The 18,791-nt window shown below is 38.9% G+C and overlaps 1 protein-coding gene across 1 annotated transcript; it reads right to left on the reverse strand.

Annotated features, from left to right (window-relative positions):
• Positions 1-427: 427 nt before the first annotated feature.
• Positions 428-18,408, reverse strand: LOC104625139 (chromosome unknown open reading frame, human C12orf40). Its single transcript, XM_010292689.1, has 13 exons — positions 18,386-18,408; positions 16,477-16,516; positions 14,311-14,446; positions 13,403-13,535; positions 12,820-12,886; positions 10,895-11,095; positions 7,758-7,864; positions 4,562-5,127; positions 4,250-4,322; positions 3,501-3,561; positions 2,860-2,923; positions 1,737-1,819; positions 428-1,051 (listed from the first exon to the last, which is right to left on the reverse strand). Exons 1-13 carry the CDS (start codon positions 18,406-18,408, stop codon positions 428-430), a joined length of 2,178 nt encoding a protein of 725 aa, XP_010290991.1.
• Positions 18,409-18,791: the final 383 nt, after the last annotated feature.

The following is an 18,791-nucleotide window of genomic DNA, read 5'->3' on the forward strand; positions in this document are numbered from 1 at the left end:
TATTTAGTACAAACATATGTCAAAGGCTAATTTGCCTGTTAAAATGGATAAGAATCAGACAATAGTTCTGAACTGAAAGCCACATCAAATATGCTTTCAAGTGAAACAGAATCTTTCCACTACCTTCAAGAGAAGCAAAGTCAATCCCAAGGTACAGAATCCTATGGGTATATGGTGGGGAAGCCAATCTAATTCCTAAGGTTTGTATTACTAGGCTATTGTAAAATCCTATGTTGCCGGTTGGAGATCTATAGAAATCCATAGTTGGAGACAGCAGTAGGTAGAGAGACATCCATAGTTTATACTAACAAACAGCAAAAAGAGTATTTTGTCTAACCGGGCTAGAAAAATAAAAATATGCCAATGAAATGAAACACACCGAGAACGGGACAAAACTTCTGTATTCCCTACGTGCCATTCTAGCTGGTCACTGCTTATCTTTCTCCTTCATTATATCAATGTAGTTCAGCACCTCTAGAGTCCTTCTGCCAGCCAAACTCGGATACTCGGCTTCAGAAGAAAAGGCCACTATTCCAGCTGCACTGCCTGCGCCTGCAGGCTGCAGCACCTCATGTGCTGGCATTTTGTGCCCTCCAGCGGTGCCTGCGGTGCTGGGAGGAGGGACCCCCCCCGGGCTGGGGGCAGAGGGGAGGGAGCTCCCACAGCTGCACATCTGCAGGGGGCCACACTGGGTGGCAACATCCACTTTCCTTACTTCTGTAACAGAGCTCTCTGTCTGCGACCAAGCGTCACACCTGGTACTGCACGTGACATGCTCTTTTTTAAGGGCTCGGTGTAATGAGCTGTCCTCAGATGGGGTGATGTGGTCTTTATTTTCCTCCTCTGTGGCATGTACAATAGAGTCTTTCTCCTGAAGATGGTTTGCTTCTTCTCTAGTCAAAATACTGCTGGGCTGGAGAGGCACACTTCTGGTGTGAGAGGTCTTGGGAGGCTCTCTGCTTGCTGAGGCTGAGACTGTGTTAGCATCATCTATCTTCAAGAACCGTTCATTCAGATATTCCTTCTTTTTGGCTGTGTCTTCCTCTTCAGACTGTTTGAACAGAATTGTGTGAATGTAACTGTTTAAATATTTCAATAACTAAGGACCAAGTTAATGACTAACTAATAACTGAGTTAATGAAATAAACAGAAAGATCAGAACTCTCTGGTTTTGGTTGTTTAGGGTTTTTTTTATTCTTTCTCTCAGGATGTACTCCTGGCCTTTGTTAAAGAGAAGGTGGGTAAGGTGGATCTTCACTCTCATACAGAATTTATATTCTTACATTGTGGCATTTTTGTGTTCCAGAATGGCTGAAAACACATAGCGTGTCAAATCCTCCTGCCATACAGGCATGTAATATAAGGCAGCTATACATCAAGGAGCAGCTATACATCAAGGGAGAATGCAGAAGTTGTTTGCTCAGCATCTTCCCAGAGGCATGTTACTGTAATTCCACAAGGCCTGGTATTATCAAGAGACCAGACCACATGTCTGTTAAACTACTCCAGAAAATTTACAATTAATCATTTAATTATCATTTCATTATCATTTTGATTAATAATTTTGATTAATTAATCAAAAATTACAATCAATTTCTTGCCTTTCTCACAAGAAGTTGCCTTGTACAAAACAAAACCGTAAATAAGATTCCAGCTACATCCACCCTTAGATGCACTCAGGCATACAGATACCATTCAGATGAACCCCTGGAAACCCACAAAGGGGCAGCACTCACCGTGTCAGGACTAGAGCTGAAACAGCTCTCTGTCTGCCTTGGAGAGTAACTGGGAGACTGGCTGCTGAGTGATGACTCCACATCTGAAAAATGAGACGAAAAGGAAAGAAAGGTTCCTCACCAAAAATTCCCCAAACATCCAACTCTCAAGTACAGCATATGAAATTAAGCATTACTACTTCTGATGCAGTTTTAAGATACTGTTTAAAGAATAAAGTGTTAGTGAGGTCCATGTAGGTCTTGGCAACAGCCATTTTTTTTCCTCTCAGGACAACAATCTTAACAGAAAGTGTGAGATGGGTGTCCCAAAGCTTCAGCTATGCTGTTAATCAGCAGCTTGCACCACCAGCAGCAGAACTGTGCTGCCCAAAAGGAGGAAGGATTCTGCAGAGCAAGGGCTGGGAGAGAACGCCGCGAATTCCCTGCACACATTGGCTGCCACACAAGTTACATGTTTTTCTCTTGGAGTCCCTTGGGAAATCTTCTGCTCTGAAATACAGCCAGCCCAGCTGGCCCCTGCAGCTACTGAGGGAGCAAAATGGACGTGGGATCTCCCTGCTGAATCCCTTCACTCTGTGCGGAATGGCAGCACATAGTCTAGTGGAGAGAATAAAGATTTGTAAAGACTGGACCAATAAAATGGCACATGTCAAACATCTAATGAAGATATTAATTAAGGAATAAAACATGTCCAAGTTGGTACTTTTACTATATGGTGATGTTAGTAAACTTGAGTTGTGATGTTCAGATTAATACTCTTGTTCTTTCTCATGGATTTTTTTTTTTTTTTGAGCAGTTATCCTTACTTTCAGAGCTGTTTTTTCAGTTTAGGGAACAACTTTGGAGGAAATGGGACAATGAAAAATATGTGTGTAATACTCACCGGAGAGAAGTTAACCTGAATTTAGCTCTTCAAGGAAAAGCAAACACAGATAGTTCTTAATTACCTGGTAATGCTAGTCTTCTTTATACAGTGCTGTGTGAATCAAAAATACAAGCCCTCATCAAATGTAACATCCTAAAAAGATCAAAACACTTCTCCCTGGCTTTAAAAGTAACTGTTTCAGTTTCACGTGTAGAGAAAAATCTGATTTTTAATTAATAATGTATAAATGGTACTAACCCTTCTCCATCTCATGAAGATTTGAACTCGCTCCAAACTTACAGTCTTTCTCTTGTGCTGTGAACTTTTAAAAATAATTAAGTGTTAATAGTAAGGGTTCAGCTGCATCATCCCGTCAGGTTAAGTGAGGAACATTCAGTTTCTGTATTACATAAAGGAGTCACTGCACTGTACTGCAAATTATTTTAAGAGGTACAAAACCCCTAAGCAATACTGTAGGTACCTGGGTTACTTCTATGGGCAAAGTATCTGAAAGATTCTTTATATGTATACTGGCATAAAGCTCCTTTATAATACCAAAGTGTACATATAATATCTGGGCACCATCTGCAGAATCTGATCCTAAGGGTTTATGGGCAACTTACGTACACAATGTATCTCAGGCACCAACTCAGGTGTGAATCAAACCGCATAAAATATGGGCCTGAAAGGGCTATTTATCTGAATCATTTAACTAGAAGCTATTCTTTCTGGATGCCTTGTATAAACTATGATGGAAAAGAAGCTTCCGCAGAAGTTAAGTTAATTCAGTGAAGCTAAATTCAGTTTCTAACTGTTGTGGACATTCCTTGTCCACCTCAAACAAATGGCGCAAACAGTAAGTTTGACAAAAAAGAATGTCTCTCTTTTTAAAAAGTTACCTCTTCAAATCCAAAGAGCTGGTTCTGTCTCCAGGCTGACTCTTTCACAGACTCATCATTACTGAGGGATGCAAACACAGAGTTCTCTGGTAACTGTTTTCCCCTGCTGTAATTTTTATTTTCTTTCTGCATTAAAGTCATTACTGGTGATCTTTTTGTCTTCAATGTTTATTTTGTCTTCAGTACCCATTAAATGCTTCCCACTATTGAGATCATTGAACTTATTTCTGAACCTGAGATTTGACACCAAGAATCTGTTTTTCACAAACTTCACTTCCATTGAAATGCAAAATGTAAGATGAGAGATGACAAAAGATAGTCCTGCATTGTAAAACAGGAGGTGTTACAGATCAGAGTCATTGATAAAACCGTCTTTCGTAAAACACGGGGCACTCACATATGGTAACTTTAGCCCAGGGAAGACACTAACTTCCTCTGTTGTCAGTGGAAGAGACAGGGTCTTTTAGAGGGCAAGTCAAGAGCAACAGCTTTGCTTCGGGGACTCAAAATAGTCCCATGAGGCAGCCTTTCTTTGTGCTTATTATGAGCAGACTAACAATGGTACAAAGGGCTTACATGAGCCTATGTTTATTCACATTATTCACTACTATTTTCACTGACAAAACTTGGGTCCTCAGTAATACTGCTTAGAATTTTGCCTTCATGTCCTCTTGGCAGGATTTCTCCAATTCAGCAAGATTTCTGCAGTTATCACTAGTTAATAGATTGCTAATTTCTATGGTACTCACCTTTTTTTTCTTGAATAGTTTTGCACATTCTCCTTTAAGTTAATCGGCTGATCATGGTGATAAGCAAATGTCTCTAAAATAAAGAAGTAAACCTTGATTTTAAAATGCAATAGCATAAATGCAATTTGAAAAAAATGCTTCTGTCAACTTTTAAAAATAATGTAAATAATTTGATTTAAAATTTAATTACTGCATTCTGAAGAGTCATGACATATTTTTGGTCAGGGCAGGTACATCTCTGGCCATAAAAACACGTGCCTTCAAAAGGAGAATAAAAACCAGAATATATGTACTTAAAATATTGACGCTTACCAAGTTTTTCAAGGTCTGCAGGTTTTTCTTTGCTTTCAGAGTGTATGAAGTAGTGCTGTCCCTCATGAAAGTCCTGCAGGTGGATTTTATGAAGTCCACTGGTTTTCCTGTAGTTTGCACTTGCGGCACTGTTACTTTTAAGTAAAACCTGTTCAGGAGCTGTGAAAATGCCTTCGAGGTGTCTGTCTATGGAACTTTTTTTTGCACTGCTTGCAGGATAAGCCTTTCTAGTATTACAGGGAAAATTTCTGTTGGTCATTTGATCTCTATCATCAGGATCAATGTAAAAAATGGGATTTCTATCATCAGGATCAATGTAAAAAATGGCAGCATTACTTTGGTTAACAGAAGGATTAAAATGGTTTGTGGAAGGATTATTATGGATTGGTTGTTTCTCATCTTCAAACAGTGCCAGAAAGGAACAATCACTACCATCTTGGGGAGCTTTCAGTTCTGCAGTTTCTTTCACAACATCAAACAATGGTTCTTTAATTCCTTCACTGTTTTCTGATTCGTTACTGGTCATTATCACTGGATTTTTCCTGGCAGAATTCATATAGTCTGGCCTAGGAGTGGGGGGTGAGGTGGAGGGCGGGTAGAAAAGAAAAACCAGTTTGCTCAGTATATAAACAAGCAAAATATTATTAACACAACAAATTATGATAACTTTGTGATAAAAATATCAAAGACTTCACTGTTTATCACACTTGCTTTTGTCCCAAATGTACATTATTTCAACTGAAAAAGTATCCTGTATTTTATTTCCACTTTATAGTAAAGTTGATTTAAAAAAGGTTCTGTTTTAGGATGTCTCCAAACATACCAAGACATGGAGCACATCCTCCCAAGCAGGGAACTGTGATGTATAAAATCAGCCACAGTATGTCACTGCTGCTCCACCAGCTGACCAAAGGCGGCCACTTTGGGGGGGAGGGGGGCGGGAAGAAAAGAAGAAAAAGAGGAAGACAACTGCTTCTTTTCATAAAAATAGTTTGTTCTTTAAGACTACACTTCTCTCCTGTACTGAAAGCCCTTAACAAGCTCTGTGTACTGCTTAATTCCTGGTCTCATTAGCAAGTGACTTCTGTTTGTACTTGAGGTCAGTAATCCTAATTCAGCATAGAAATTTTCTATTCCACTGTCAGGAGGCCAGTCATTTTGTTTTGCCCACACTTCCCTACCCCACTTTTGATAGGGGTTTTGAAGATGCTATCATACTAGCATCATCAGCATGAAAGCTATTGTGTTTTCACTTACTTGGCTCTTAGTCTAAAATTTTTGCTGCTTTTTTCTAGGCTTGATCTAGTGACTGACCTTTCAGAAACTCTGAGCAAAAAGTTGCGAGGTTTCTGAAGCACAGAGAATTGGCAAAAAGGTGGCCCTTTCTTTAAAAAAAAAATAAGCAATGCAATCAATGGAACTTGAAACTGAAATGTAGTACAGAAAACTCTTACTGGAAAAAAATTTGTAATGTTTTGATCAGCAAATACTTGGAATTGTATAAAGATCCTAGAGAACTAAGTGAGAAAGTAGTGTCCACTACTTACAGGGACTCACACAAACACACACCCACACACCCAGCCCGAACAGTTTTAAAAGGCTAAACATGCTAGAGTTTGTTTCTGGAGAAACTTGGATAGATCTATATGAGGAAGGTAGAAACATTTTGTGAAGCAATTCAGACGCTCCTTCTTTACTCCAGCTGAACATTTTGTAATGTTAAGTAAAAGTTAATAGTAGATGAGGAAGTAGCTAAGCACTATTCAGAGTGAAAGATATCTGCTACTTTTATAGGACATCTACAATTTTTAGTTAGTGTTTAATGATCTTGAAGTGCCACAGCTCTCAGATGTATGCACATTGATTACATCATCAGTATGTTACAATTACATTAAACGATTGTATGAGTTTATACTCTACTTTTCACACACAGCAAAAGAAACTCCCTTCCCAGGAGAATTGCCAGCTCTTGAAGTATAAGAATTTATGGACAATAATGGATGAAAATAAAACAAGGATGGTATGATACAAAGAAAAGGATTTGAAGAACTGTTGGAAAGGAGAAGTTGTTAGCAAGCCATGAAAGGGCAGAGGACTAAGGGAGGCACCATAAGAAGACAAGTGCAGGCCTGAGGGCCTGCGGAGAAATGAAAGGGGAGATGTGGGTGAGATAAGATTAGGTAGGGCTTTAATGTAAAGATATGCATCAGGAATTCACCAAGATATACAGCAAGGTGAATGCTATCCTCATTTTAGGTTTTGCTGGAGAAAGCCGGGAGAAGCTAAGAGAAGAAAGAAAGAGAAAGTTAAGGTGGCTAAGACTGGAAGCTGATGTGTTCATCTAGTCACCATGTGGTCAGTGAGCTTATCAGCCACTTGACTCCCCAGGCAAACAGACTGTAGGTACTTCAGGAATTGCAAAAAAAATATATGGCCTTTTTATGGCTCTATCCAGCCAAAGCTAGAGACTGACAGGAACTTTCAAGCAGAAGGCAGACTTACAGAATAAAAAGAAAAAAAGAAGATTGGCCCTGTGGGACCCCTAGATCCAAGGCAAGAGTCCCTGGAAAGAAAATGAATTAAAATGTTCAGTATAAATGAGTCTGGCCCTAAACCCTCTGTGAATAAAAAGATTTTAAATCAGCACATACAAAAAGAAATATATTCTAGATTTCTACACATTCTTTTTTTTTAAAAAGTGTGTATTCTCATAAAAGTATTACTGAACCGATTCTAAAAAAAAAAAAAAAGCTATAGTATGATCAGGTATAAAAGAGAAGGAAAAATGCTTTGCTCCTGGAATCCCAAATGTAAACAATGTAGGTGGAGAAGTTACTCCACCAAGGTCATCAGAAAAGCACTTGCAACAGTGACCAGAACTAATGAAATCTGGGGCAGCTACCCTCCCTGTGGCCTCTTAGTAAATCTGTGCTTCTCACTCGGGATGAATTCATTAACACCATCGTGCAAAAAACAGATCAAGGTTCCAATTGCCTACCTAAAATTCACATTTTGCTGCCTTTTAGCAGATTTAAATACTTGGTATGTTCAGTCTTTCAATTTAATTTCAATTTCTATTTGAAAAGAACCAAAAATCAGTGAAAAATCAAGTAGCAATAAATTTTAGATTATATTCATATTTTGCTCACTTAAACTTGACTGTTACTTCTCTCTTTAACGTAAAATCATTGCCTACCTATGCAATGGCCTAAACAGTTCCTGAGGCACCCTATCAGACTTCCTGAAAATACACTGGCTTGAAGGTTTTGTAATCCAAGGGTCTTGATCAGAACTATTTCCTGGCTGAGAAAACAGTAGAAGCTGTCAAACTCTGAATATCTATAATGGTTATAGTGTTTTAAATGTTAAGGTTGGGTTTGAAAACAATATACATGTTTTCCCAATATTTTTACTTCTTTTTATCTTTACAGTAAGAGCCAAAACCTCCTTACAGTCCGAGTTCTCTATAACTCATACTTTTCCATATTTCCATATCACTGTTAATATGCAAAATGTCCTTTTAGCACCCCATCCTCCCATAGTACAAACAAGCTTAATAGACTGTAACAAGCTGAAGTTCCACTGCAGATCACATCTTCATAGAAATGTGTTGTCTGGAAGGGACCTCAAGGGGTATCTAGTCCAACCTGCTCAAAGCAGGGCCAGCTTCAAGGTTAGTCCCGATTGTTGAGGATTGTTCTGGACTGAGATTCCACAACCTGTTTGGATGGCCTCGTCTAGTGCTTAGCTACTTTTGTGACAATATTTTTTCCTATACAAACAGAATTTCCATTGTTGAAGCTTGTGACTTTTACTTCTTGCCATTTCACTGTGTACCTCTGGCTCTGTCCTGTCTGTAACCCTGTTTAGACTGCTGAAGACAGCACTTATTTCACCCCACACCCCCAGAGCCTTCTCTTTCCCAGGCTGTGACAGCCCTCTTCACTCAGTCTCTCCACATTCATCATGTGCTCCAATCCCCTAACAAGTTTTGTGGCCCTTCATTGGTCTTGCTACAGTTTATTGATCTCTTTCTTGTACTGGGGGTCCCAAAACTGGATACAGTATTTCAGATGTGTTCCGACATATGTTGTTCACAGGGAAATAATCACGTGCCTTTGACTGCTGGGTATGCTCTTTCTAATGCAGCCCTCTACATAGTTGGCCTTTGCTGCTTACAAGGGTGCACTGCTGACTCACGTGCAACTTCTTGTCCACCAGCACGCTCAGGTCCTTCTCTGCAAAATTTCTGCCTACTCAATCAGTCCCCACCTGCACTGATGTGTGAGGTTATTTCTCCCAAGGTGCAGGGCTTTGTATTTCTCTGTGTTAAACTATAGAGGTTCCTGGTGGCTTCCTGCTTGTCAAGATCCCTCTGAGTAGCAGCCCTGCTATTGTAATGATCATTCTCACAATTTGGTGTCATGCACGAAACTGCTGAGGTGCTGAGGGTATGTTCTGTCCTATTGTCCAACTCTCTAATGAAGATGAACCAGACTTGGTATTAATCTCTGGGGATCCCTGACATTACTGACTGTTGCAAATTAGACTTTAGCCCACAGACAACTACTTTGAGCATGATGGTAACAGCCAGTTTTTACCCATCTTATTGTCCACTCATCTGGTTCATACCTCCCCACTACTAGGATCCCATGGGAAAGCTTGTCAAAAGCCTTCTTAAAGTCAAGGTAAATAATATCTGCTGCTCTCCCTTACTCATAGAGCTAGTCATTTCATCACAGAAGGCAATCAGGTTCATCAGGCACAGTATGGTCTTGGTAAATCTATGCTGACTGTTCCCAGTGACCTTGTTCTTCATGTACCTTGGAATTGCCTCTGGGAACTCTAGTTCCATAATCCTTTCGGGGACAGAGGTGAGATGATACTTCCCCAGATCATGCTTATGTTTTTGCAGATGGGCATAACATTTGTGTATTTCATGTCACTGAGAAGCTTTCCTGATCATCACAGTCTTTCAAAGATGGTAGACATCTGCCCTGCAGTGGTGTCATCCAGCTCCCTCAAGATACTTGGATGCACCCTGTCCAGTACCATGTATTTCTTTATGTCCAGGTTACTAAGGATTCCCTAACTTGTTCCTTCACTACTGTTTTGTACCACTCTTCCCCAAACTCTCTACTAAGCTTGAAGATTTTCCATGTCCTTTGCCACTAGGTCATCAGCTCTGTTAGCAGTGGACAGCATTTTCCTTGGTTTCCTTTTGCTGATGACATACCTATAGAAGTCCTCCTTGTTGCTCTTCTCACTCCTTGTGAGTTTCATCTCTGGCCATCCTAATGCCACCCCTCCAAGCTCAGGGGCCATTTCTGTATTCTTCCGGGGCAGGGCATCCCTCTTTCCACACTTCCTTGTTGCATTTGAGCTCAGTCAGGAGTTCCCTGATTCAGCCAAACTGGCCTCCAGGACCTACTCATTCTTTTGTACCTTGAGGTGGACCGTCCTTGTGTTTTGAACATATCTTTCTTGGCCTCCTTTTTCCTTCAGGTCAGCTTTCGGCGGGTTTCTGCTTACCCTTTCCCTGAACAACCCAACACCTCCCCTTCTGAAGCCTTGAAGTACTCCTTCCTCACTTACCTCAAGATCTTAAAATACCATGGGTGATCAGACAAATTCTGTGTGTATTATTTTCAATAAATAGTATATTTTCTAAAAATAAAGCATATTATGAGAGCCCCCTTATATTTGCTATTACTTTTCTAAGGATGATTCTTTTAAGAACCTCAAAGTTAACAAGAAGAAAAAATAGTAACAATGCATCAGAACAAGTAACTTTCAATCATTTCTTAAACTTAACTTGAATTAAACAGCAGGCTTTTCTCAAACCTTTTAGGAGCATTGAGAATACTGTAAGAACTATGTTACTCACTGAGACACTGCATGATTACAAATTAGGTCATGGTGATCACCTGGGATCATATGATACCCAGTTATTGTGCATTTAAGAAAGCTGTATTTGTAACTGTAATACATTTCAGCATTCTTTAACCAACTTTACAAGACAGAAATAAAAGAAAGCCAGTGGTATGTCACTAACTCTCTGCAGATATCAGCGATACCAAGAGCTCAGTGAACAAAAGCTCAGGTTAAGCGTATTTCATAACAATAAAGGAAATATGGATACATGTATATATAGAATATATGGAATGTATTACATATATATGCATATATGCAATATTAATTGCCAGCAGCCTACAAGAGAAGTTGATCATTCATAATCACCTTCACCATTACACTAATTCTACACCCCAAATAAATGGAAGTTAGTTTAAAATAATTCTGCAGAATTATTTATATAATTTATATTAATCAAACCTGGTTTTGCAGCTTCTCTTCATAGGTCTGTTGCCAAGTGTTGCCCATTAGGTTTGTGTTGAAATTTTCTTCTGAAAATTGTGTACAGTTAGAGGACCAAAAAACAGAAGAGGACAATGGACAGGTACTAAAAGCTCTTGCCATGTTGTCTTCGTGTTCCATACTAGAGTCAGCACACATTAATTCTGTTACTTGTGATAACTAGACAAAATATAGCAAAGAGACATTTTATTTATCTGAAACTGTTCTGATGTAAGCATAAATTTCAAACTAATCAAACCTTTCTATATCTTTTACATCTCTGCACGTATACTACATGCAAGATAAAATTTTTATGTATTCTAATATGATTTTTTCAGGGAAACACATAAGTACCTACTTAAGTTGAAGCACGCACACAAATGTTATCCTGAGAAGAGATGGGTATAAATACATTTTTAACTTTAGACATGTAGGTAAATGATCTGCTGACTTGGTTCTTAAGTAGTAAAATGAAAAGTATTTTATTCTATTGAGGAGACAACTCCAGCATGTTGTGAGATCAACAACGCTATCTCAAGCAGATTGGAACACAAGGAGATATCTGAAGGCAAAACTCATGAAATGTCACTGTATCCACAGCTACATGGAAGTAATGCCTGTAATCCATCTTATCCAGTGAAAGCAGCACAAACTACTAATGGAGTACAAAAGCCTTGTATATTAATTGCACAAAATCTTTGTACCACAAAACTGTACGTTTCCAGAAAGATGAAAATTACAAATTTTATAGCCCCTCTTTCTGCTTAATAAAGTGGATATATCTTAATTACTTAAATTGGATATACTTCAAGTTAAGATTTTAAAGACAGTTCTTTGCAACATACAGGCCTTAGGCTTTATTTTTTCATCCATACATAAATTAGCTTTCTGTGCGTGCACACTGCATGTTATCACGTGTTTTAATGAACTGATGTAAATCTATCCAAACAAGTGGAAGTTGAGGAGAAAGTTAGCTATTGTTTTGATCCGTTATTTCTGGACATGCTAAATCTGAAATATGTCCTTGCTGTCTTAAGAAACAGATGAAAACAAGTCATAAAGAACTAATGTGATATCAAAAAAAAGTAGCGTCAGCTCATGGTGACCTTGGCTGAAACACATTAGACAGCTAAACTTTTCACCCATACTAAGTAATTCTTCCTGACTCATGAGAAAGGAACTTTTAACTCTAGAAAAACTCTGTCTCCCTCACTCTAGCAAAACATGCTTTGGCATGAATGGGTCACGAACATACAGAACAATACTGTGCAAGCATCTTTTGCATGCATCTTTTCCTCAGAGTCCTATCTGATATGAACTGCAGGAGTCAGTGGAGCTGTATTACCAAGCAAGTCTGAGTAACCTAAACTAAGTTTAGGTTACTAAACCCCAGTGGAATGGGTCATTTAAAAAAAAAAACAGTGGAATGAGTCATAAAAAAAAGTCTAAATTCTATCTAGAGAGTGTTTTTCACTGTAACCTCAACAAATGTATGAACTTCCCAATTATATCCACATACTTAAGTTCCTCTTAAAGACTCACTTCTGCTTATGCTTCTCACATTTCATCATTTCACATTTCTACGTATTGTTTTTAATTTACCTGCTGTTGGCCTCAGTCTCTTTCCCATAATCTCTATCCTTTGTGACTAGCCTAGCATGTAGATACTCTTAAGTATTTGGAAAATGCCTAAAACAAAATGAGCCTTTCAAGAAATATGTAAGAAATAGCAGGAACAAATATAAAATATGACTGGCAAATAACATATCAGTATAGCCTTAAAGAGGAAGACTTCACATGTTTCAGTATCCATGGGATTTGGTCACTCTGAAATATCACTTAAAAATACAATCACTGTTGCACATTTTAAGCTTTACATTGTTGAGAACAATAAACTTACTTACATTATGCTGATATTCTACTTTCTCCGAGAGATGCTGCCTTCTGCTGTCCAATACTTGCTTTTGTAACCTTGTAAAAGGAATAAAACCAGAATAAAAGTGGTATACCTTGAAATACAAGATATAAGATCTGTAAGATTAAAAACATTCTGAGTATTAATTTCAAAATAATTTAAGAATATTTTTCCACACATCTTAAAAAGACCTGATTCTTAAGCAGCTATGAGCAGCCAGTGTGTCAGTCACTTCAGGGTGTCTGAAGTTGGATGGCAGAACAGTGTAAGTGAAAAATGCTGTTTTAATAGCCTGCTCTGTGAGATAAACTTAATGTATGTACCTGATATGAGTAAAGAAACATTATTTTTTTTTAAAATGTCTCAGCTTCATGTACAGTTTTTTATTTAGAATACATTTATTTACTCTCTTACAGTAAGCATATCACTGGAATGCCAGGAGTGATTGTGAAACTTCTTTGTCTTAGAATGGTATGTTTATGTTTACTTAATACCCCAAATATAAGACTATAATGAAATACCTTTTCCAGAACTTCACTATAGCTTAACTACTGCCTTTCTTATACAAGTACCTGTTCTGGATGTCATCTAAGTTTGGCGTGTGTTGCGTACGTAGTGGTGACATGGGAAGCTCTATGTTGTGCCTCCTAATAGGTATTTTTACATCTTCAGTGATATTAATGTGGACTGGCTTCCTCACGTTCTCTGCAACGAAAGTGTTTGGAATGTCAGCGCTGAGCTTCAGTTTCCTGAATTTTCATTAGAGTACAAAAGTGGTTGCCTTAGGTTTCTTAATCCAATTAAAGCTGTTTTTTCTTTGTTACTAGCAATGCAAGAGATTTATTCTTGAGCTCAAGAAGCTCTTCTTGAATTCGAGAGTTCTAAATGGCATTATAGTATAAAATTATTTATGGGCAGCTGCTGTGTGTAGACAGGCTCTGTTGCTCTCCTCAGTCACCTCTACCTTTCCTGGGCATCGGATAACAAATTCTCCACAAGCTGGTTTATGAATATGTCACAGAGGATAAGAGTTAGGACTTCAGTTGTAGAGACGCTTTTTAGGAGTTTAATGACGGATTTTAAGAAAGATACTCTGGGTAGAACTGATGGACTATTCCAAATGCCCCCCCAAAATTATTAAAAAGGAAGTGGAATACAAATGAACCCATTCAATGGCAAAGGGAAGAAGAAATGGATGTAGGGTAAAACTATTGGACGGAATGAGGAAGGCGATAAGTGTACAAGGTTTTAAAGGTGAAGTAACCAGTAGCCAAGGTTATTTCATTCTTCTTATGTCCTGACTTTTTATTCAATCATAATTTTTGTATTTACTTGCAGGTTTTTATTTTAAAAATAAAACAACGCTTATTTGAGTATTAAGTTACAAATGGAAAAAAAAGAACTAAAATAACAGCTGTAATAGTTAAGGATAACTGATTCTGTTAACTGTGAAGTCAGAACACTGTTACACTAAACTCACCGGTGTTGTCTTTTTTTGTTGATATCTGGTTAACAACATACAGATTGAGGAGATCTAAACTGACTGCTGAGCTTTTAGGAGATGATACCTCCAGAAGCTTCATCTTTGATTTAAGTTTCTTCTTTTCAAAGAATTCCTAAATTTTTTAAAAGAGAGAATAAGTTTTTGACAGAAGTTTCAACAGCATATATAATTCTTAACAAACCATTTCTAATAATAAAAGCACATTATTAATTCTCTCTGAATTCTTACACCCTGTCTACTGTTTAGTTTATTTTATTGCCTTGAAGATGACTACAAGTATATGTATCGGTCATATTGAAAATAAATCACTGCTCTTTTGATGCCAAAATCTTAGTCCTTAAACAGTCATGCCTCAAATTTTGTGTATGGTCATTAAAAATATTTCTTTAAAATAAAAGGCAAACCAAAATGCTGCAAGGAAAAAGTCTTAAAAATTTTTAAACTTGAGCTTTTTAGGCAGTTTACAAGCTAGTAGGCAAATAAATTCGCCAGATTACATACACATGGCCATCTATAATGACACAAAGACTTTATTGTTCTCCAAATTTTTCTTTCTCAACATGGAAAATTCTCTTGCGATTAAAAAAAAGAGAAAAAAGTAAAGAAGAAAAATCTCTAAGACTGGGACTTGGGAAAGGCTTTTTGTCGCAAGGAACAAAAAGAGATATGACTGACACTTTGAAGATATCAGGCAGATAATTCTGGAAAATTTAGGAAACAAAAATCTCCATTTTGTAGGAGAATATTAATAATCCTAAAATCATTAGCATCAAGCACAGCAGATGAATAAATAAAACCAGTAAGATTTCTTTATTTTAACCACAAGAAGAATATTGAAAACTGAAGGCTATGCCAAAAGACAAAATAACATTGGCTTTTCTTCTGAAATGTAATTGCTCTCATGATTGCAAGTTACATGTATCTAGTTAATTGGTAACTATTTTCCAATGTAATTTATTGTATCACAATCTTTAGCTTTCTAGGATGTTACAAACTATGGAAAATACTTGTTCTTCTGTTAAGAAGAATATAGGCAGTAAGGTAAAAGCAGTCTGTGTACAAATCAACACGTCAAAATTCATATTGCTTCGGAGTCCACACCCCCAAAATGCATCCATGTCCCTTCAGTGTCCCAGATATTTTCTTCCCATCACCTCTAAATGGCTAAATTACTATTAATTGTATAATAGCAATTACAAAATTACCACTGCGTTCAATAATTTAGTACTGAGTTACTAAAAACAATCCTGTCAGGTTCTTTCCTGTTTTCTCTCCTCCACTGAAGAAAATTACATAGTTATAATGTAAATTATGTGGCTCAGACAAATAAATCCCTGAGGAAATAGATATTTTGAGTATTTACAGGTCTCGAGGAGACTGGGAATGTGATGGGGGCAACAAGCTGCTGGTTGCTCCCAGGTTCCCTTAGGTAAACATTTTAATTTCAGAGATTGTCTCCATATTGTCAGCCTGTTTTTCCTCCTCCTGCATATGTCATTGCATCTGCTCTGGGCATTGCGGAGTAGCAGTTTCAGTGGTGGAGTTTCCCTCTACTGACTCTTTTTTCCCAGCTGCTGAGGAGGAAACGGACTTCTCTATGGTTATAACTGTTTTCTCTTACTGTTTTCTTTCTCTTTCCTGTTTGAAATGTCTTCTGCTATGACAGGGGTAAATTTGATTCTATTATTTCACTTCAGATTCAAAAGATAAATAAAGCTGCCCAACTTTTGCAAATGCCAGAATAAAGTACTTCAATGAGCCTAACATTCCTTTATGTAGCCCAGTAAAATAGCTGTGCGTATGTGTGCTAGGCTAGCTGACCACATGGTTGTCGCTGTGAGGCTTCAAGCAATCCCATGTGTCAGCACATACCAACAAAATATAGTAACAGAAGTAATTCAGTAAAACTTCAGTTGGGCACATTCATTCATTCATTCATTCATGCCTTTTCCTACTCTCTCCTCTTCTTGCTGGAATTCAGTGTGGTAAACCTAGAACAAGACTTCTGCCCTGGAAGTTAGGCAAACAGTGTTATGCCACAGTTTTGAGTCTCACTCCAAATGCTTTGAAAGTTTTTCCTAAGTGAATCAATTGAAGCATTTATATAACAATACAAAATCCAAGATGGCTAGAACTGTTTACCTTTTGCTTTCTCCTTTCCTGCTTTAATATGATTCTGCTCCTGAAAGATGCAAATAATGATTAATTGTAAAAGGATAATCTTGAGTCATGGCTTGAATTTCTCACCAATGGTATTGAGAATTTAGGATACAAATTATGTTATGTTATGTTATGTTATGTTATGTTATGTTATGTTATGTTACGTTACGTTGGATCAAACCTTCAGGTAGCAAAGTCAACATATCTCTGTGGAAGCCACTTCAACTGATCCTGGTTTACACAGGTAAGGATAGGACCACATTCTGTCTTAGGTCTACCAGATGCATTGAATGTCAGAAGGAAAAGCTTTTAGGCATTTGACCTGTAATGCGACATTTCATCAATTCTTAATTTCTTAAAACTTAAAATTATAAGAAACTTTTGTCAACATAGTAATTTCTTCTAATTTTCTTGCCATGCTGCAACATAGTTACAAAACCTTATTAGCAAGAAAACAAAGGAGGACGGTACAAGTTTCTAGCTTTTGGGACTTTACAGAATATTTTGATCATTTTGTAAAAAAGGTAAGAACAATAGATTGTCACTACAAGTTTGAGGTGTTTCATGTGCAATATAGGAGACAGTACCTTAAACTACATATCTCACTTGTTAAACATAGCCTTAAATTAATTACCTACTGGACATGGCACATAGACTTGGAGCACTGGGTCACTGCTGTGAGCAGGGTGAACATGGCTGCAATCCTTGGGTCAGTAAGATTACGGGGTATTTTGAGAGTTAGAAATATGGAGTATCCCCTTGGAATGACTTTTTTTTCTTTTTTTTCTCTCTCTTTTTTAATGTGCTTGAAGTTAGAACAGAGTTTCTAAACATATGCACGTAACATTTACCCTTGCAGTGGGTAGAAGCCTCAGTAATGGATCATTATTCTAACACCTAAAATGCACATCTCGGACTCACCTGAGGAACCTGACAGATAATTAACAGCCACACAAAGCAGCAGGATGATTTGCTAAGGGAGTGCAATACTCCTACACGTTGCTTTTTCTTACAGACAGAATAGTATGATAGACAGGCATTTAGGACAAAGTTGGGGTTGGTTTTGGTTTTTTTCAAACTGAAGCTTTCCCTTCCCCCTGCTTCACATAAGGAATTTTCAGAAACCTCATTTTGCTGGGAAGACTTCCAGATGGGTAAGGCATTATTTTAGTTTGATTCTGCATAGAGTCAGCATGATTATAAAGCTGTGTTTAGCAAAGCTACTTTGAAATGGCTGACAAAATCTGTAGGGTTTAAACTTCTGGTAGATAGGCAGATGGCACAGCACCTAGAGAAATTGAGTATTATCCTCTTTTTTTTTAATGTTACAACTCAGTTGGTGATTATTTTACTATTTCAGTGAATCTCAATAACTAGACAACTTTTTCCCCAGGTGGTAATCGCTGCCATTCATGAGGGTGTGAGGAGAGGCCCAGGCGGGAGGGCCTCACCCAGCCCCAGTCTGCGGAGAGATACTAGGCCCCAGCGTGACCCACCCTGCCTGGTGTGGGAGGGCACCTGCATCTCCTCACGCAGTGAGGTTCAGGAGGGGACACCAGGCCTGAAACACACACCATGGTCCTGCCATTCTTGAGGGGACACAGGGGCTGTTACACAACACCGGGGCCCTACTGGTCTGCGACGAGGCACTGGGTTTGTCGCACCCACCATGGCCGTGCCTGGTCTGTGAAAGAACACTGGGGCTGTGGCACCCATGATGGCAGTGCCTGGTCTGTGAGGGGATACCTGGGCTCTCCCGCCCACTATGGCCGTGCCTGGTCTGTGAGGGGACACCAGGGCTCTCACACACACCATGACCGTGCCCGGTCTGTGAGGGTACACTGGCTCAGCATAGAGCCATTTCTGACAGCCTTTGAAGAGTTTCACTCACCGGCTGCCGCCGACCCAGTTCATTTTCTGCTGCGGAGGAAGGACGGAGAGCTGCCGTGTGTGGTGCTGGGGATGGAGAAGGGAGGCAATGGCAACCACAGGGACAGTCTGCCGCCTCCTGACAGGGCCACAAGACCCTCCTGCAGGGCCTCCTCCTCCCTGGAACGCCAGGGCAGCAGCCCCCAGGCTGCCCAGTGCTGGCAGAGAAGGCGCGGAGGGTACAGAGACAGACAGCAAAAGGAGGAGGAGGCAGAAAGCCAAGCGGGGCCGGCTGATGGGCAGGAGGCAATGCTCTGGTTGCTGCCACCCTTCCTCTACCGCTGGCATTTCCATACAGGCTGCTGCCAGAAGCCATTGCCCTTTTGCAAGGAATTCACAAGCTTCCTGCTGTCCCAAGTGAATCAGCT

This window comes from Phaethon lepturus, unplaced genomic scaffold (genome assembly GCF_000687285.1).
Source record: "Phaethon lepturus isolate BGI_N335 unplaced genomic scaffold, ASM68728v1 scaffold17728, whole genome shotgun sequence".
Lineage (NCBI taxonomy): Eukaryota > Metazoa > Chordata > Aves > Phaethontiformes > Phaethontidae > Phaethon > Phaethon lepturus.